The sequence below is a fragment of the Gopherus evgoodei genome, chromosome 1 (assembly GCF_007399415.2).
Source record: "Gopherus evgoodei ecotype Sinaloan lineage chromosome 1, rGopEvg1_v1.p, whole genome shotgun sequence".
Lineage (NCBI taxonomy): Eukaryota > Metazoa > Chordata > Testudines > Testudinidae > Gopherus > Gopherus evgoodei.
The window spans coordinates 221,236,748-221,257,206 of NC_044322.1; the positions used below are offsets into that span (position 1 = coordinate 221,236,748).

At 51.8% G+C, this 20,459-nt stretch overlaps 2 protein-coding genes across 7 annotated transcripts in view; one reads left to right on the forward strand and one right to left on the reverse strand.

Annotated features, from left to right (window-relative positions):
* The window catches only part of LOC115644461, a 63,415-nt gene that overhangs the window by 15,323 nt on the left and 27,633 nt on the right, over window positions 1–20,459 (reverse strand). The gene's annotated exons all lie outside the window — the stretch shown is intronic.
* On the forward strand, window positions 316–19,197 carry LOC115636566 (zinc finger protein 501-like). Of its 6 annotated transcripts, XM_030536858.1 has the most exons (7): window positions 316–536; window positions 2,481–2,607; window positions 3,685–3,798; window positions 5,604–6,392; window positions 7,898–8,073; window positions 10,309–10,402; window positions 11,834–11,866. In XM_030536858.1, the coding sequence occupies exons 1-7, from the start codon at window positions 354–356 to the stop codon at window positions 11,845–11,847; spliced, it is 1,497 nt and encodes a 498-aa protein (XP_030392718.1). In that variant the 5' UTR covers window positions 316–353; the 3' UTR covers window positions 11,848–11,866. The 6 variants fall into 6 exon arrangements, 4 of the variants coding, with proteins under 4 accessions (XP_030392718.1, XP_030392709.1, XP_030392728.1 ...); XM_030536849.1 differs by lacking the exons at window positions 10,309–10,402; window positions 11,834–11,866 and adding an exon at window positions 18,431–19,197; XM_030536868.1 differs by lacking the exons at window positions 10,309–10,402; window positions 11,834–11,866 and adding an exon at window positions 15,926–16,286.

Genomic DNA, 20,459 nt, shown 5'->3' on the forward strand with positions numbered 1-20,459 from the left:
CCCAAACATCCCCGAACCCCTAGCCCTGACCCCCCAGCACACCCCAAACTCCCAGCAGCCCCACAGTCCCCATCCCCCCAGGTTCCCTCCCCACCCGGCTCTGACACCCCAGACCTCCTCCCCGGCTAACCCCTCTCCTCGCACCCTCCTGCAGCTCCCGGCCCAGCCTATCCCGGCTCCGTCGCCCCAGCCCGCCAGGGACACTCGCGCCCCGCAGCCCCGGGCAGCCCCGCTCCAGCCGCAGGGAGCTCAAGGAGCTCGGCTCCCCCCCGGGCAGGGGGCGAACCAGGAAGCCTGCCCCGGCCCCTCCCGCCAGGAGCGTGTCCGCCCCAAGCGTGTCCCCGCCCCCGGCCATGGCCCCGCTGCCGGCACAAAGGGGCGGGGGCAGGAAACGGCGGTTCCTCCTCGGGCTTGGCCCTGCCCCCGGGGCCTCTCGCAGGGGGGTTAGGAGACGTGGGGAAGCCAGTGTAGCAGCTCCCCCAGCCCCTGCTCCCCGGAGGGTGTCAGCTGGATTCCAGCCGCTGCAGCCAGTTCCGGTGAGTGCTGCAGCCCGGGGGGGTGGGAAGGGCACAGGAAGGGGCTGGAGCAGCTGGGAGCGGGGCGGGAGGAAGGAGGCGGAGTAGCTGGGAGGAGGGGGGGGTTGCAGGCACAGGAAGGGGCTGGAGGAGCTGGGGGGTGCCGGGAGGAAGGAGGCAGGAGCCGGGAGAACAAAGAAGCAGGCGCATCAGCCCCGGGCAGCTCCTGAGAGACCAGACGCTGCTGCCTCCATCGGGAGCTCGAGCTTAGCAGCTGCTGCTTCCCCAGCGGGGCCTGTGCGGGGGGCGGCATTAACCCCTCCGTGCCCGGCCGGGGGGCGGGGGCCTTCTCCGGCTAGAAACCGCCCCGGACTCTACTGAGGTCAACTCCTGAGCCGAGACTCCAGGTGACTGAGCCCTTGGGGCTGGGCAGGTCCCTGACTGCACAGCTCCCCCGCCCCAACTCTGCCCCCCGGGTGTCCGGGAGCCCAGAGCTGCTGCAGCACTAAGGCCAGAAGGATCCTTCCACCAGCGTGTCTGACCCGCTCCCACCGGCTCTCTGCTGTGCCCAGTAACTGTGTGGGTAAAGCAGGTCTCCCCGACTGGTGTCCCCTTCCCCGCACGGGCGGAGCGGGGCAGCCACAGAGCGAGAGAGCCCCCAAGAATGGGATGATGACCACGTCTCCCAACCAGGGGTAGGAAAGTGGAGGAAGAGATGGAAGAGGGTGTCAGGACAAATTAGAGGGGATGGGGGCAGATTTTAAGATCTCTGAACAACCCTCTCCCCCCCCGCCCCGCACACACACTGCAGCATCCTTGCACAGGGTCACTTTCCTGTGAACAGTGTGAGGAGCAGAGAGAGGAAAAACCAGCCCCTGAGTCTCCCGTTCCCCCTGCTGCAGGAGTGTGCTGCCCTGAGGGCAGTGTCAGGGGGAATCCTCCCAAAGGGGCTCCTTTGGTTCTGCTCTTTTCCAGGGTTTGGTTCACACGCTGTTGCTGGGAGGGTTTGAAAATGTCTTAGTGGGTTTAGTCCTAGTTGGGGGTGGGACGGGGGGAGGCTGGAGGACAGGGACAAGGTCTGTACTGTATTATGGGGACTGAGCATGTTCCCAGCATGGCCGAATCTACAATCTCCGTCTGCAGGGAAAGAGCCTGAGGGAATCCTGATGTGAAATGAACTAAATCCTGTTCTGAAACCTCCACAACTGCTCTTCTCACCCTGCCAGGCTGCAGAATGATGCACACGTCTCGCTCCAGCTCATCCCAGCCTTTCCTGGGACAGGAAAGAGAAATGGCTGCAGTTGGGCCAGATCAGGTAGGGGTTATTGGGGGGGTTGCTGGTGGGTTCCTGCTGGAGGGGGAGGGACAGTAAATACTGAAGAGGTGGCAACTTCTGAGGAGTTAGGTCTGGAGGAGGCAGGGAATACCCTGGGTGAGGAAAGGGAGGGGGACAGAGCGTGACAAACTTTCTGGGACTTGTTTAACATGGGCCTAGATCCTCAGAACAAATGCTTGGGTCTTGGGGGAGAAAATTCCCTAATTTGTGAAACAGGAAACAGACAAAGCAAGCCCCTGGGCAGGGGGACCATACATCCAGTGCTGAACCCTCAGCCTGCTAGCCAGAGGCTGGTGTGACACGGAAAGGGGGCACCCAGGGAGGTGTAGGGAAGATGTCCCAGCTCCTCACATCCAGCTGCTGGCAGTGGGGAGGGTGTTGGGATTCCGACCATGGGGCTGTTTCAGCCTCTGGCTAGTAGGTGTGTGATGGATCTGCTGGGAGAGACAAGAGGCTCTCTCTTTGTTCTCTCACCGTGATGCCCCCTGGCTGCTCTCAACAGTATGGGGATAGGACCCTGCCGACTGTTTCTCTCTCAGAGCTTTCATTTGATTGGCTCCTCTCCCCCATGAATAGTGGGTTTGTGAGTGGGACAGCAGGTCCTGAGTATTGGAATCCTGCTCTTTCAGGGGCTGGTGACCTTCGCGGAGGTGGCTGTGTATTTCACCAGGGAAGAGGGGGCTCTGTTGGACCCCACTCAGAGAGCCCTCTACAGAGGCGTCATGCAGGAGAACTATGAGACTGTGACCTCACTGGGTAAGGGTTCCTGTTCCCTCGGTTCTTGGAAGGGGAAATGAAAAGTTAAGGTTCACGCCAGCCCCACAATGCCACCTCTGCTCTGCTTCATCATCACCCCAACATGCCAGTGACACACGTACTAGCCCTCTCCCCTCCCATTACAGAGCGCACTGGGAACAGAGCAGTACAGCAGAAAGTCTCACAACTTCTCCTTGCTAAGATAATATTCGGGTTCATCTCCATCATAGCAAAGAGAAGCTTCCTGCCCCTGGCCTACTCTCCAGTACTGAACCTCCTGCACACAGACCATCTGAGACTTGCACAGTGTTACCACCCCTTTGCCCTCAGCCTGAATTTTCCTTTTGAGTCACTGCCTTCTCTTACCCCTCACTAAGCCCCACAGATCACTCAAACATACGCCACCAGGGTGCTGACAACCCCCATGGCAAGAACACACCCTTGGGCACCTCTGCTGACAAAGCCTGCAACACTGAGCACAGAAATGAGGCAGAATTGCACCCCCCAAGTTTCACATGCACCTCTCTGAGTAGCACAGTCACAGCTCTGCCCAGCTGCTCCAACCAATCCTTCCATCATCCAGTTACAGCTACAGCTGGCCCAGTGCACACACAACTGGAGGGCACGCGGGTAGATGCTGGGATTCCCATCTGTGAACACAGCACAGACAATGGCACGTTCTCTTAGTCTTTCCTTGGATCGATTGTAGGCTCATAGCTTTGAAGACCAGATGTGACTATTAGGTCATCTACTCTGACGTCCTTTATAACACAGACCATAGAATTTCATCCTGTTACTGCTGCATTGAGCTGAATACCTGAGTTCTGTTTGTTAACTTTTGCATGGCCCACACAGAACCATTCTCAGTGGTTCTTGCCAGCTGTAGGGTTAAGGGTTGGGGGCAAAGTTAAGGTTGCATGGGAGGGGTGGCATTTTATCGTTTCTTGGTTTGCAGAGGTTTAAGTTTAGTCACCATCTATACCAGAGGTGGGCAAACTACGGCCCACAGGCCACATCCAGCCCATGGGACCCTCCTGCCTGACCCCTGAGCTCCCTTGTTTTCTTTCCCTTGAGCAGGGTTTCCAGTTTCCAAACCCTATGTGATCTCCCAGCTGGAAGGAGGGGAAGAGCCGTGGGTCCTGGATCTCCCTGGCTCAGAGGAAAGTGAGATCCTGAGAAGTCCCTGCACAGGTGAGGAAACATCAAATCAACCCAGAAACTGTAAGTGCCTGAGAGAACCAGCTGGGATTCTCCATACAGACTTCATGAGCTCAGGATAGTCCCCAGCAGACCTCACTCCAGGCTTCCTACAGAGGATGATTGACATTTTGGTAGGAGCTCCCTCCCTTCCTACTGAGTGTTTGGATGGGATGTGGACAGGGCTGGCCTTGGGAAAATGGCACCCTGGACAAACTTGCATTTTGGTGCCCCTGGCTCCCATGGGTGTGGCACCCCCTTTCTTTCTGTCCCCCATGGGCTCCCCACCCTCCCTTCCCCCTAGCCCCTGCACTGTGCCCCCTTCGCTCCAAATACCTGCTCCCCCTCCTGCACCCCTTCACTCCTAACTTCTGCCCCCTTCTGCCCCTCCCAACACCTGCCCCCTCCTCTGCCCCTAAACCCTGCACTGTGCCCCCTTCGCTTGTACCCCCTCCCCCTCCCTCCTGTCCCCCTAGGCCCTACACTGTGCCCCCTTCAGCCCAACCCCTTCCCCTCCCTCCTGTGCCCCTAATCCCAGAACTGTGCCCCCTTAACTTGTACCCCCTGCACCTCCCTCCTGCACTCTAAACCCCTGCATGGTGTGTACCCCCTGCACCTCCCTCCTGCACTCTAAACCCCTGCATGGTGTGTACCCCCTGCACCTCCCTCCTGCACTCTAAACCCCTGCATGGTGTATACCCCCTTCACCCCAACCCCTGCCCCTCAACACTTGCCCCTTCCCGATCCCCCAACCCATGCACTGTGCTCCCTTTGCCCCAACCCTTGCATCCTCCTGCACCCAAGTGGGGAACCTGACCTAGATGCACAAAGCGGCTGGCATTGCTGCTTGCTCCCCCACTGGGCTGCTACTCCTCCTCCCCACGCAGCCCTGGGGGGCTGGAAGAGGGGAGCAAGGAGCAACATCAGGGCTTCCTGCACCAGGTCATTTTCCCTGCAGGCTGTGTGAGGGCAGGAGAGCAGCAGCTCCTGATGTCTCAGCACAGCCCAGGTGGGGAAATGACGTGGATGCAGGGAGCCCTGGTGTGTGTGTTGAGGAGAAGATATGAAGGAGAGTGTGTGTGTTGAAGGGACTGTCTTAAGGAGAGTGTGTGAGAGTGAGTGCGCTGTCTCTTTAAGAAAGCTCTCAGAGTCAGGAGCCTGAACTAGGCTTGTTCAGACACAAGCAGCTGGCAGGAGCTCTGGCCCCAAAGAGGCAGCAGCACATGCAGATTCCCCTTCTCCCGTCACCTCAGCTCAGTGGAAATTGAGTACTCGGGTTGGGGAGAGGGGGACAACCCATCACCAGTCAGCACCTCTTCTTCCCCCCCGCACCCAACCCCCCGCAGAGCAGTCAGGAGGATGCTCCCAGTCAGGAGTGGACAGGGGCGACTCCAGGAGTGAACAGAGGGTGGGGGAACAGGAACAGCAGCAGCTGCACACGTGGAGGAGGGACCTCTCTGCTCCGGAGCAGTCACCTGGCTCTGATGCTGGTCGTCCAATGGCCCCCTGCAGCTCGGATCTCTCCCACTCCCCCATGCAGCTGCTTATCTGCTTCCCTTGCCACTTTCATCAGCCCAGTGAGCCTCTCGGCAGCAGGTCAGGTGGGAATCCCCCTTGGGTGGGGCACCCGTACAGCCCACCCTAAAGGCTGGCCCTAGGTGTGGAGCAGAACTGATCCCCTCCACTCTCCCGTTTGGGGGAATTCAGTCCCTGATTTTTATTTTCTGTCTCTCCAGCACTTACTTGGGTTTGCTCTCTGCCTTTGCATCCCCAGTTCTGAGATTTCTCCTCTCGTCTAGCAGGTGATGGGGTGGTGAGGGAGAATGAGGAGCAGAATCCTCACCAGGAAGATGCTGAGCTAGCCCGAGCAGATGGGGAATTACTGCGAAGATCCAAAGGGAATGTGTCCGGCCCCCGTGAGCAGGGAAAAACTGGTGAAAGATATCACAGACCAGAGAGAGAGCAGGGAAACCACTCAGAGGATAGAGTGGATGAACCCATTAATTGTCAGGAAACTCACAAGGATTTCAAGGAAACTACATCCCAGGAGAAAATCCTCACGGAAAAGAGAGAGAATACATGCAGTGAGTGTGGGAAAAACTTCAATTACCGCTCAGCCCTTATTCGCCATGAGATAATCCACACGAAAGAGAGACCCTACGAATGCTATGAGTGTGGGAAAAGCTTCAATCATACCTCAGCCCTTATTAGACATCAGCGAATACACAGAGGAGACAGACCTTATAAATGCTGTGAGTGCGGGAAAAGCTTCACTCAGAGCTCAGACCTTTCTGCCCATCAGAGAATCCATACGGGGGAGAGACCCTATGAATGCAGGGAGTGCGGGAAAAGCTTCAATCATCGTTCAGCCCTTATCTCTCATCAGAGAATACACACCGGAGAGCGACCTTACGAATGCTATGAGTGCAGGATAAGCTTCACTCAGAGATCAGCCCTTCTCTCTCATCACAGAATCCACACAGGAGAGCGACCCTACGCATGCTCTGAGTGTGGGAAAAGCTTCACCCGAAGCTCAAACCTTACTACGCATCAGAGGATCCACACAGGAGAGAGACCCTATGAATGCAGTGAGTGCGGGAAAAGTTTCACTGACATCTCCTCCCTTATCTCTCATCAGAGAATCCACACGGGAGAGAAACCCTATGAATGTTGTGAGTGTGGGAAAAGCTTCTCTCAGAGCTCAACCCTTATTACACATCACAGAATCCACACAGGACACAGACCCTATGAATGCTGCGAGTGTGGGAAAAGCTTCTCTCAGAGCTCAGGCCTTCTCTATCATCAGAGAATCCGTAAAGGAGATAAACTCCATAAAAACCTTCTCTAGAGCTGTCAGAAGATTTTTTTTCTAAATTATTTTGAGAGTTTGCATCTTTTGCACACTGTAGTCCCTCAGCTCCCACACGAGTTGCCCACTTTTGAAGCTCGCCCGTTTTTGGATCCTGTGGTCCTTTCTGTCAACTCCATTGTCCTGCAAGTCATGGGAGTGTGTGTCCTTTCTACCAGGAATGTCCATCACCCCAAGTGAGGGAGATGGGGGTGTCTTTAGCCAGCTACATAGAGGTAAAATCTACCTGGGCCTCATCACTGTGATTTCCATGGTGTTAACTAGCTTGTTTGCTTTCCTGATGTAAAAACGCAGCTATTCTTGCAGTAAAAACATGGGCCATGGATAGTGCATGGGGTTTTCTAGTACATTTCCTCCTGATCTGCCTAACCACCATCACATTTCTTTGTCTAAACAAACCTGGAGATTGACATTTATACTCCTCCTCCCAGTGCAAAGATATTGTTTGAGTCGTCAAGTTTCTCTTTGAGGACAGATTGTCTCATTCCCAGTTGTTCTCACATTATCCTGGATTGTGCAGAACAGCAGTTATTTTGTTGACTTTTTTTCTTTATTTAAATATATTTAAATATAACAAAGAGTGAGAGCAGCATCAGGGAAATGTGTCATTTCAGGTTCGATGACACTGGAAGGAGGTGGGCTGACTCAGAGATTCCCTCCTTCCCCATCACCCCAGAACTGTTACCTTGTGTCTGAGCCATGCAGAGTTCACTCCTTCATATTCCTTCACTTCCCAAAGTGTCCAGTGAAGTCGTGTTCTTGGCTGTCCATGCTTGGGAATGGTGCTTGAACGTCTTTGATCCTAAATCAGAGTCAGTCTGGCAGGAGATGAAAGTGTCACAGCCTTGGAAGGGGATTTCAAATGGATCCAAAGCACTGTTCAAATCCCCTTTTCCCTCTATTGGCAAAGCCACTTCTGGGAAGGTTGGCTGTTTTTTCCACCCATTATGAAGGTGCTAAAACTTACGAGACAGTGCTGGGTGAAGCAGGTTTCAGTGGATCATGGGAGAATTCCTCATCCTGATTCTGAGACATCAGATGTAACTTAGTCTGGAATTTCACTTTAAATTAAAATGAAAGTGTCTCTACCTCTCTGTGATATGGGTTTTCTATCATTCATGAAGGGTCCTTGGTCATATAACTGCATCTTTGTTTTGTTTGACACAATGTAGCTCAGATTTATTGGGACATTTCAGAGAAATGACCATCATTTTTTTATTTTAGGTTTGTTTTTTCCCCTGTCCCTGCATGATGACATGGAGAAAATTCAAATACAGTTCAATCAACAGGAGAGAATACTCCAAGCTGCTGGACATATTATCAGAGAAACAGTCATGTTTTTAAATCTCCACTCTGAAAAGCTGAACAGCAGCAGACCCCAAATGGTGCAACTGACAGAAGTAAGTGCACATAGTCACAGGGTAGTTCAATTATTTAAGTCAGTATTGTGTCAGATGATCCAGGGATAGAATTCCACAGCAAGTGACTTGGAACTAGGCAAAATGCCCAGGTATTTGGTTCCCAAAGCATTTGTGACCCAGTCCCTACAGGAGGTTAATCCTGAAGAGATCTCCTAGCTAATCCCAAAAGTTGGGAAACGCTGTCTGTGATGAGGTATATCAACCCTGAACTGGCACTGCTAGGGTTAACTGCACCGTGTGGGCTGAAGAGGCCTCACCCTCTCTGGGCATGCTCCGACTGGAGACAGAGTATAAAAGGGAGCAGCTCAGCACAGCCTGCGTGGACTGAGGAGGAGAGAAAACCATGTTGCTGGCTCCTGCCAGGAAGCCACAGGACTCCCAGGCTGCAGTTTCCAGCCATGTTGAGGCCCTAGCAGAAACCCAATCAACTGCCAAAGATCACCAAGAAGAGACACTGGATGCCAGGAGATTACTGACGCTGGAAGTAAGGATGGGAAGTGATCCAGGGAACGGGACTGTTGCAGTGAGCGATCAAGGCTGGACACAGGAGTATTAGTTCCTCAAGGCCCTGGGTCAGAACCTCGTGGAGTAGGGTGGTCCCAGGTCCCTCCACTACACCGACCACAGGATGGAGTCACCACCTGAAGACAAGCTGTCTCGACCCAGGGGACAGATTTCTTCCCCTCCAAACCCCTGTCTTCTTCCTCATGTGGCCACACACCCTGCAACAGCTGGTCCAAGTCCTGCCCCCCCACCTCTGCCTAAGGCTCTGGGAGGGAGTTTGGGTGCATGAGGTGCAGGCTCTAGGCTGGAGCAGGGGCTTTGGGGTGCAAGGGAGGCAGGGGGCAGATCCTGGGAGGGAGTCTGGGTGTGGACTGTGAGCTGGGTAGGGGGTTGGGGGACAGGGGGGGCAGGGGTGGTGGTGGTGGGCTATGGGAGTGAGTTTGGGTGCAGGAGGGGGGACTAGTTCTGGGAGGGAGTTTGGGTGCATGAGGTGCAGGCCCTGGGCTGAGGGAGAGGGTTGGGGTGAAGGGAGATGGGGGCGGACCCTAGGAGGGAGTTTGGGTGTGAGCTCTGGGTTGGGGTACAGGGGGAGCAGTGGTGGGCTCTGGGAGGGAGTCTGGGTGGGGTGGGGTGTGGGATCTGGGCTGCAGCAGGGAATGGGGGGGCAGTGGCGGTCTCTGGGAGGGAGTTTGAGTGCATGAGGTGCAGGCTCTGGGCTGGAGCAGGGGGTTGGAATTTGGCACCTATCTCGGGCAGCTCCTGAAAGTGACCCACACCCCCCCTCTGGCACAAATCCTACATGGAGGAGGCTGGGGGTGGTGGGTCTCCTGGCATCACTGCACGCAGGTACCACCCCTGCAGCTCCCATTCCCGCAGTTCCAATGGCAGAGTTGGCACTTAGGGCAGGGGCAGCATGCAAGAGACAGGGGCCACAGGGACATGCCAGATGCTTCTGGGAGTGATGCGCCTTGCGGAGCAAGAGTGGGCGGGAATCTGCTTTAGCCTGACTGTGCAGCCGGGAGTGGTGGCAGAAGCCCCCGGGCCCTTTCAAATCGCTCAGGGCCAGCTGCTCAGGCTTTTTGATGGGGAAGTAAAGAGAAGCCACAAGAGTGGTCATGAGCACTTCTGGGGAGTCTTTTTGGGGGTCCTGGAATAGGCAGCAGAGAGAGACAGCCTCACCACTGAGTCTGTTTCCCTGGAGGAGAGAGGGAGATGCAGGCTGATATCCCACCTCTGTGCATCCAAGAGCCTGTGCTCCCCACTGCCATGATGGAGTCTCCACATTTATTTATTGACAAATAAATTTTACAGAATTTTGAAATATTGTGCACAGAATTTTTCTGGTGCAGAATCTCCTCAGGAGTGAGATTGACTTAGGGAACCTCCTTTGATTGTCACTGCTTGGTGAACCACTCTGCCACCACACCAATGCAAAGAGAGACCGCTAAGCCCTACTGCTATGCGGGGGTTGGGGCTGGGGTCAGGTCATACACATTCAGACTGTACGCTCCCCTAGCTACAAACTGCTGCTGATTTTCCATTTAGAACATTAGCCCTTACTGACAAAGTTTGTCTGTGTTCTTTTTTTATCTCATGCTGCTAGTTAGAAGGATCAGTATTGATTTTTTTTCCCCCAAAAATACACAACCCCCTAAACCTGCTTTTAGCAATCGGAATAATTTAGTGTCACCTTATTTTTGCCTGTGCCAGTGCAAAAGAAGAGGCTTCTGTGGTTTTCCTGACTCGGAGGATGAAAACAAAAGTGTGTCGGTCCCAGGGGCGACTCTAGGCACTAGCAAAGCTGGTAGGTGCTTGAGGCAACTCATTTGCAGGGGCTGCAGCTGGCAGGGATCCAGCCTGGGAGCTGAGAACCAAGAGGGGGCTGTGGGAGCTGTAGTTCCTTGGTTAGCTCCCTGCCTATAAAGCCAGCCCTGGAGCAGGGAAAGAACTACATTTCCCAGCATTCCCTTGGCTGCTATCAACAGGAAAGGGAGAGGGAGTATGGTAGCTGAAACCTCATGCTGCAGCTTGCTGTGAATGGAGAGCTCACTGCTAGAACGCGGTGGCACTGTGAGTGGGGAACAAGTGTGCCCAAGGAGTAGAAGGCTTTGGCCCAGATATCCCCTTCAGAAGACATCCCCAGACTGGATTAGAGATACTGGTGTGACCTCACCTTGCAGCCCTCAAAGAAGGAACTGGGTGGACTAAATGGACAGTGCCCCGCTCTATTGGAAGCCTAGCAAGGGAGGTATGTGGATCCCACTAGAATTTAAAATGAAAAGTAAGGGAGGGGAGACTCTACTGGACCTCGGTAGCTTTAGATACAGTACCAGGCATGTAGGAGAATTTCCACTTCTGAGCCATGGAAGCAGAAATTGACTTTTTCCTTTCCAGATTTAGCTAATATTCAGAAAGGGAATCTAGCACCTGCCTTCCAAATTTGAACATCTCAAAATTCAGGAGTGCTCAAGCTCCATTTGGGCAGCTGTTACTTCATTTCTCCCAAATCAAATATACTGATTGTCACGGAGTCCCCAGGCAATGCTCTGGAACTGCTCCCCCGAAAGCCAGTCAGGACTTTGGGGAGCCGCCTCTCCCTTGGAGCAGACTGTTTCAGGGCAAGAAGCTCACACGGCTTTACCTCCTCGGTCTCTCCTTGGAGCATTCATCATCAGAGCACCCCTCCATGTGCTTCCCACAGCGAGTCCACCCCAGCGGGATCCTGGGGAAGCCACAGGGTCCTGCACCCCCACCTTGCAGTCAGACGTGACTCTTAGCCAGCCAGTAAAACAGAAGGTTTATTTAGACAACAGGATCACAATCCAAAACAGGTCTTGCCAGTACAGACAACAGGACCCTTTTTAGATAGGTCCATCTGGGACCCCCAGGGAGGCCACAGCCCTGTTGGGAGACCTGAGCCTCCTTGAGGCTCTCCTCCATTTTCCAGCCAGCTTCCAAAACTACCAAACCCCCTCCAGCCCCTCCTCTCTGGGCTTTGTCTCTTTCCCGGGCCAGGAGGTCACCTGATCTCTCTGTCTCCAACACCTTTAGCATCCCCCTGAAAGGGGGGAAGGGCCTGGCCATTAGTTGCCATGGAGACTTCGTCACATTGATCCACTGTACTTTGCTGTAGAAAAAGTAGGATAAAATTGAGCAAGAAATGCTTCTCAGTGGTTTTTAGGACTGGAATTGTTATTTTCAACAGCCATTGCCCTTTTTTTTCCTTTTTTTTTAGTTTTATTTGTTTAAAAGGAAGACAGTGATATTGCATTGACAAATTCCCCATAGAAACAAAGATTGGAACAAAAGAATAATGAAGGCACCTCAACTTTTCCTCACTTATGGAGGACAGTCTTACAATATGCATCCAGATATCCTCTAATCACACAAGCTGAAAATTGTTCCACTTTAGTGCAGTTCTGTAACCATATGGGAACCAATCCTGTGTGTGTTCTGTGCACATCCAAAATTCCTGCTCAATGACCCACCCGGAGAGCAAATTACCAGTGACCCAGGGCGGGGGCAGAAGGAAGGTTCAGGTAGGGGGGAGCCCAGGGCTGAGGTGGCAGGAGGGGCAGGGGGCAGAGCTGGGGTAGCAGGGTGTGTGTGGGTGGGGCAGCACTGTTGGTGGGGAAGGGGAGAGCCCAGAGCTGCGGCAGCATGGGATGTGTGTGGGGAAGAGCCCAGGGCTGGGACAGCAGAGGGTGTGTGGGTGGAGGGAGCAGAGCCCAGGGCTGAGGTGGCAGAGGATGTGTGGGTGGGAAAGCACTGGTGGGGAGGGGGGAGCCCAGAGCTGGGGCAGCATGGGGTGTGGGGGGGAGAGCCCGGGGGTAGGGTGGCACGGGGTGGGGATGTTGGGGGGGAGAGCCCGGGGTCAGGCAGCAGGGAGGTAGGGGGGGAGCCCAGTGCTGGGGTGGGGGGAGGCAAATTTTTTTTTGCTTGGGGCAGCAAAAAACCTAGAGCCAGCCCTGCCTCCACACACTGTGAGGTAGGTAGGAGCGGATCATTACTACCCCTACTTGAAAGAGGGAGAAGCTAAGGCTGAGAAAGGAGAATTGACTTGTCTTAGGTCACACAGCCAGTCAGTGGCAGAGTTGGGAATAGGATCCAAGAGCCCTGATTTTCAAACTAACCATCGGATCTTGAATTTCATACACTGAAAGACCTGAATAAACTGCTCTCAGATGAACTCCAGATCAACAGCTGTGCACAGTAATTATTCAGACAACTGCAATGTTAGAGAGAATCATGAACTGCTCAGAGATCATTAATGCAAAGAAGCAGCAAAATTCATCAAATGTATAACTGGTTATGACTTATTTACTTGGTCTTAAAAGAGAACAAAGACCTGAGTATCCTTCCTGTCAATAACCCCTGCTGAGCCATTCGGGATAGAGTCTGAGGATGGGAGGCTGAGGGTTCTCACCAGAGAGCCCAAAGGATGGCCCAGGTCACTGGTGAGGATCACTGCCCGAGCACTATTTCAGCTCCACATTTTTGTGTGGAGCTCCCACAGTGGGAGCTGCAGAGCACTCCCCTGCAACACACACACACATACACACCCCTCCTGGTTTTGGGAGGGGAACAGGAGAAAGGACAAAAGAAGCAAGAGAAGAGAAAGGAGGGAGGGAGGAAAAGGTGAAACAAAAAGGACAAACTCTAACGTCCCCAGTGATTCTAAGGGACAAAATCCCAGATGCAGAATAAAATTCTGTCTCCTTAAGCTCATGTTTTCCATTCCTAGAATTCAACTGTCACCAGATGGATCAGACTGAACAGGTTTCAAACCTCGAGGAGGCTCTTACCTTCTAAACAGGGATGGCTGTTTTCTAGTAAAGTCACTAAAAGGGAACGAGAAAACTCGAAAGAGGTTCCTCCTGGTGCTCAGGTATGTGAACCCGAATACTCTCTCAGTCCTCAAAGAGAGACCTGGAGAAGGAGACTTGCTGAAGCAAAGCCATAGGGGTCTCTGAGGTTTCCCTGGACCCTCGCCCCTCTCCTGCCTGGCTGATATCAGCATCTTTCTGTGAGGTCACCACCTCCCCACCACCTTTGACCAATAGTCTGAGGTCCTGCAAAAGGCCTTTGTGATGTCAGTGCCACACCCCTCCCTTGCTGGGCTAATGTCCTGCCCCTGGCCAGGCATTTTGGAGGCTTGACCTACTCCCCTGTGGATCACCCCACTCAATGAGCGTTCGTTCAAGGCAGCATGCCGGATAGACAGGAAAACATGAGATGCTGCTTCCAATGCTAGGCTCAGTTTTTCAGAAATTAGTCGACTTTATGGGCAGAAGAGGCCATTAGAGCATCTTATCTGACCCCCTGCATCTCACAGGCCTCCTGTATGACACAAGAGCTACTTTTGGGGCAAACACATTCCAGAAAGGCATCTAGTCTTCATTAAATGACATCAGGAGATGGAGAATCCACCACTTTCCTTGGTGAATCATCCTCGCTGTTGAATATTTGTGCCTTAATTGTAATATGAATTTGTCTCTTTTCACCTTCCAGCCATTGGGTCTTGTTATGCCTTTCTCTGCTCGATTAAAGAGCCCCTTTAACACCCAATCTTTTCTCTCCATTAAGGCTCTTCAACACTTCAATGAAGTCACCTTTCAATCTTCTTTTGATAAGCTAAACAGGTTGAGGTCTTTCAATAGCTCACTAGAAGGCATTTTTCTCTAGCCCTCAGAACATCTGGTGGCTCTTTGCTGTCCCAGCCCCAATTTCACAACATCTTTTTCAAATGAGGACACCAAAACTGGAGGCAGTATTCCAATGTCAGTCTCACTGATGCTGTGTCACCTCCTGTGACGTTATTGACATAATCTGTAACTGTATAGATCGCCGTTGCGACCACTGTTCAATATTTGCAGCCAATGTTGTAGAAAGGTTGTCATGTAACGGGTCTATGGAGAGGTTATGATTGGCTGATTATAATTATGCTATCTCCAGATGTGTATCATTTCTGTAGTTCACGTTATGAATATTGGCGCTATGCTGCCCGTATTTCAAACTTGTGTTATGCTTCCGGGGAACACCCCAGAGAAGTTGGTGTCAGTTCTGCCTAGCCTGCTTGATGTCTCATTAAGGACCATCAGCTATACAATCAACCCATTGAGAGAAGGCAGATACACCTTACGACTCAGCAAGGTATGCAGGGACCTGCCTATGGACAGAACTCTAAGCTTTTTCTATGCCAGGTGCTGGATATAGTGTCCTTGGAACAAAGAAAGCAAAGACCACATGGCAAGAGACCATAAAAAGCTGATGCCTCGCCTCCATCTTGCTACAAACTGAAGCTCTGTACAAAGGACTGAATGACCCATCACAGCTGCGGATGGACTCCAGAGACTTGATTTGAACCTGCAGTTTATTCCATCACTGCTACATGCCTGAAGCAAGAACTTTGCCATTACTGTATGTGAAGGGTTAAAATCCATGTGCATTTTGTATAACAACCTGGTATATGGATTGTGCCAGCTCTTTTCCAGACCCAAAGTCCAGAGTATGGTCAAGGGACCAGAGACCTAGCAAATAGTGATCAGCTAAGAGAAAACGGGGGTAAACAGAAAGCCTTGCTTGCTAAGATAGGCCTGGTCAGCAAATTGCCAGGTGTTGGAGCTAAGAACTAAATAACTGTGTCTTATTCAGAGTTGCAAACTGAACAAAGAATCCCTGTTCCTATTGTGTTAGTCTCTTCTGTAGGGAGACGTTCTTCCCACAGATTTTGAGTTTATGAAAAGTTGGCACATGTCAGTATAAGATATGGCATCCTTCCACTTCCCTTCCAAGAGAGCAGTGCCTGCCTTAAGACACACAGAAAACAATCTTTATTACCATATACTTTCACTGTTTCTTTGCTTTAACCCCTAGGAATGTACCTGTTGGACAATCAAAAGAGTTGCTCCATTCCTATGGACCTCAAACCAGAATTCAACATATATATTTTATACTACTAACATTTTATCAAAGTATTCATTAAATTTTAATTTGCTAACATGAGACCATAGGTGGAGACATTATGTAACCTGTTAACCATTGGCTAGTGTGCTATCTTGTCTTGCTGCAAAACCTGTCCCAGAGTGTGGAACTGCCTACCCCGTCACTTTCCCCCGCCCATGGAAAATCTATATATTCTATTGTAATCAATTGTTTGGCAAGGTCTGTGAGCCTAATAAAAAAGGTGACACTCTGCCAGCGCTGTGTGTAATAAACTCCTATTCTTGACCTCTACCGGTGTAGATTTATGTCCTTCACAGACACCTGCTGAATAAAGAGGAGATTCAGCATCCAGCTTGGCTCAATGTGTCTCCTCTCTCCACAGCTTGGTGATCTTTTGAGGAAATGGAGAAGACTGCCTTTGCCTATCTGTACATTGCTTGCAAATGAAACAGGTCTTTTTGGTGACAAGTGGTGAAAGGAGCCATTAGACAAATGTGGAAACAAGAAAAATGTCACCTAACTGAACTTGCATCTGTGGATGCTGAAGCCACAACACAGGGTGCTAAACACTATATGAGAATGGCTGGTGTCAGAAGAGTCTCTACCAAAGCCTTTTCCCACCAGCAGGGGCCTCTCTGCACAGAACTCCTGGTAGCTTGATGTCTGCAGGCAGTGGAGAACTCTATTTTGGCATCTCTTTGTCTCTTTTGTGGTGAACATCTGCAGTGGCTTTTTAAAGGTCTCTAGCAGGGGCGGCTCCAGGCCCCAGCACGCCAAGCGCATGCTTGGGGCTGCATGCCGCAGGGGGCGCTCTGCCGGTCACCGGGAGGGCGGCAAGCAGGCAGCCTTCAGCAGCATGCCTGCGGAGGGTCCGCTGGTCCCGCGGCTTTGGTGGACCTGCCGCAGGCATGCTTCGGTTGAGCCGCGGGACCAGCGGACCCTCCACAGGCATGCCTGCGGGAGGACCACCGAAGCCGCGGGACCAGCGGATCCTCTGCAGGCACGCCTGCAAGAGGTCCACTGGAGCTGCAGGACCGGCGACTGGCAGAGCGCCCCCCACGGCATGCCGCCATGCTTGGGGCAGCGAAATGTCTAGAGCCGCCCCTGGTCTCTAGATAGTGATCTTTGGGAAGAGCTGGCTGAAGAGCCTTCCTACTAACCAGGAGAGCCTGGCTTGGCCTCCCAGTTCTTCCTTGCTGAACCTAGTGTCTCTGTTGGCTCCTTTTGTGTATCTCTTTTTATAAAAAGAAAAGATCCATCAGCACAATCCTTCTAAGTGGTTGTTCAAGACAGAGAGAACCTTCCTTGCAGCTAAGTCTTGGTGCCATGGGGCATGCCTCACCACTGCAGCACCTCCTGCTGGCCATCCTGGGAATGATATGGGCTGCTCCAGCAAGCTGCCTCCTGAGTGGCTCTCCCAGTAAGTCCTTTCTTGATTGGCTGGGTTCTGCGCAGCCTCTCCAAGGGTGCCTTGGCCTTTCCCTGCCTGTGTGGGGCACCCGCTCCATCACACTTGGAAAGTGGCAAATGGGAAGTGTGGAGCTGAAGGAAAGGTTACCATGACTCAGGGTTGAGCCAAGGTTGCTCTGACTGAAACACAGAGCACTAACCACTATATGATCAGAGCAGCTGGTGGAAGAAGCGCATGTTAGAAGCCCTCTGTCGACTCAACTGTGGCTTTCTGTGCACAGAGCCAGCCTGCTCAAGGTCTGCAAGTCTTGAGGAAAATGGGAAATGTCAGTACTTTGGAATTTGAAGGTGTTGTCTTGGACCATCAGTTGGAACAGTTGGAAATAAACCACTGAGGAAGGCACTGTGGCTTAGCTGGCTAAAGCGCCTCCCTAATAAACAGGAGATCCTGGGTGCAGCTCCCAGTGGTGCCTTGTTCTATGGCTTCTGTCTCCTCTGCTCAAATTTTTCTGTCTCTTCCTAGGAAGCAGAAGTCAGTACATATTCCACTACTGATTCTCCATTGGGGGGAGCCTTCACCTCCCATTCATCCCTCAGCAAGTCCAGGGGTCCCCTCACTCTCTTTCCATACAGCATTTATGATGGCTCTTTATAAATATATCAGAGGGATAAATATTAGGAGGGAGAGGAATTATTTAAGCTTAGTACCAATGTGGACACAAGAACAAATGGATATAAACTGGACACTAGGAAGTTTAGACTTGAAATTAAGGTTTCTAACCATTAGAGGAGTGAAGTTCTGGAACAGCCTTCCAAGGGGAGTAGTGGGGGCAAAAGACATATCTGGCTTTAAGACTAAGCTTGATAAGTTTATGGAGAGAATGCTATAATGGGGTGAGATCTGAGTTACTACAGAGAATTCTTTCCTGGGTGCTGGCTGGTGAGTCTTGCCCACATGCTCAGGGTTTAACTGATCACCATATTTGGAGTTGGGAGGAATTTTCCTCCAGGGCAGATTGGCAGAGGCCCTGGAGGTTTTTTGCCTTCCTCTGCAGCATGGGGCACGGGTCACTTGCTGGAGGATTCTCTGCAGCTTGAGGTCTTCAAACTACAATCTGAGGACTTCAGTAACTCAGACATAGGCTAAGGGTTTGCTGCAGGAGTGGATGGGTGAGATTCTGTGGCCTGCATTGTGCAGGAGGTCAGACTAGATGATCATAATGGTCCCTTTTGACTTTAAAGTCTATGAGTCTATGAGAAACTCGAAAGGAGAGAACCTGGTTGATTCAGCAGGTGGGTAAACACTTGTCCGAGTCCTTCAGGTGCTGGTTCATAAAGGTTTACACCATCATCTTTAGGGTCCCAGTGAACCTCTCCCCTTATTTTGCCTCCCTTTGTTCATGTTGTTATAACTGTAACAGCAAAGGAATCTGCAGGAGCAAAAGCTGACCCAAAATTTTATTTCTCCACCATGCAGGAACATCATGCAAACGTCTCACACAGCTGGAATCATAACACAGAAGGCAAGAGGATGGGAGATGCAGGTTTCCAAGGGTTCTACCTTTCTCATATGACACAAACCCGCCAGAGCCACCACCAAAGATGCCACAGAGCCTGCACCTGCAGCAGCAGCTAGACTGGTGCAAGAGGCTCAACGATAGCTTAGTGCACTGCTTAGTGCACCAGCAGAGAGCAGTTCACAGTCAATGGAAACAACCCTGTCACCTGCATCACTTCCAGTGGGACCAAGCCCAAGTCCACAACCCAGCAAGGAACTAATGTCTCCACCATCAAGCGAACAGTTCCAGGCAGAGCAGGAAGCAGATGAGAGACTCAAGAGAGCTTGAACAGTGGCACAGAGCACCCACCGCCTCTCAGCTCTTCTAACAGGTCCAGGTTTGTTATAGAAGGACTCTTCTACAAGGAGACTCTTTCTGGGGGGGCACAAAGAGGACTGGCATCCCCAGATACAATGATAGTTCCAACTAAGTATAGGGAAAAGCTCTTGATCTTAGCCCATGATCTCCCTAGTGGCCATGCTGGGGCGAACAGAACCAAGGACCATTTGGGAAAGTAATTCCACTGGGAGGGGATGGGCAAGGACGTTTCTATCTATGTCCGGTCTTGTGAGGTGTGCCAGAGGGTGGGAAAACCCAAAGACCAGGTCAAGGACCCTCTCCAGCCACTCCCGATCATTGAGGTTCCATTTCTGCGTGTTGCTGTGGATATTCTGGGTCCTTTCCCTAAGAAGACACCCAAAGGAAAGCTGTACATACTGATTTTCATGGATTTTGCCACCCAATGGCCAAAATCAGTAACTCTAAGCAACACCAGTGCTAAAAGCGTGAGCAAGGCATCAGCAGACATTTTTGTCAGGGTAGGTTGACCTGCTGACATCCCTATAGATTCAGGAACTAACTTCCTAGCAGGGACCATGAAACATCTTTGGGAAGCTCATGGGCTGAACCACTTGTTTGCCACCTCTTACTACCATCAATCAAATGGCCTACTGCAGAAGTTTAATGGAACTTTGGGGATTGTGATCCGTAAACTCATGAATGAGCACTCCAATAATTGGGACCTAGTGCTGCAGCAGTTGCTCTTTGCCTACAGGGCTGTACCACATCCCCGTTTGGGATTTTCACCCTTTGAACTCATTTATGGCCATGAAGTTAAGGGGCCATTACAATTGGTGAAGTAGCAATGGGAGGGTGTTATATCTTCTCCAGGAACTAACATTCTGGACTTTGTACCCGACCTGCAACACACCCTCAAAGACTCTCTATTGCTTTCTCAAGAAAACCTACAGGATGCTCAGCAAGAGCAAAAGGCCTGGTATGATAAACATGCCAAGGAGCGTTGCTTCAAAGTAGGTAACCAAGTCATGGTCCTGAAAGCACTCCAGGCCAATATGATGGAAGCATCATAGGAGGGGCCATTTATGGTCTGAGAGCACCTCGGAGCTGTTAATTACCTTATAGCATTCCCAGACCCTACCCTAAAACCTAAAGTATATCATGTTAATTCTCTAAAGCGCCTTTATTCCTGAGAAATCAAGGTTCTCCAGTTTACAACCAAGAAGAGAGGTGATGCTGAGTGGCCTGAAGGAGTCTACTATGATGGAAAAAGCAACGGTAGCATGGAAGAGGTGAGCCTTTCCATGACCCTTGGGCATAAGCAGTGACAGCAAATCCAGGAGCTGTGCGCCACTTTCATGCCAATGTTTTCAGCCATCCCAGGACGGATAGAACAGGTGCACCACTCCATTGACACAGGTGATGCTCGCCCAATTAGAGCCCAATCCTACCAGATGGCTCCTCAAGCCAAAACCACAATAGAAATGGAGATCAGGGACATGTTACAGATGGGTGCAATCCACCCCTCTGAGAGTGCATGGGCCTCTCCAGTGGTTCTGGTTCCCAAACCAGATGGGGAAATCTGCTTTTCTGTGGAATACCATAAACTAAATGTAACTCGCCCAGAAAACTATCCAATGCCACCCACAG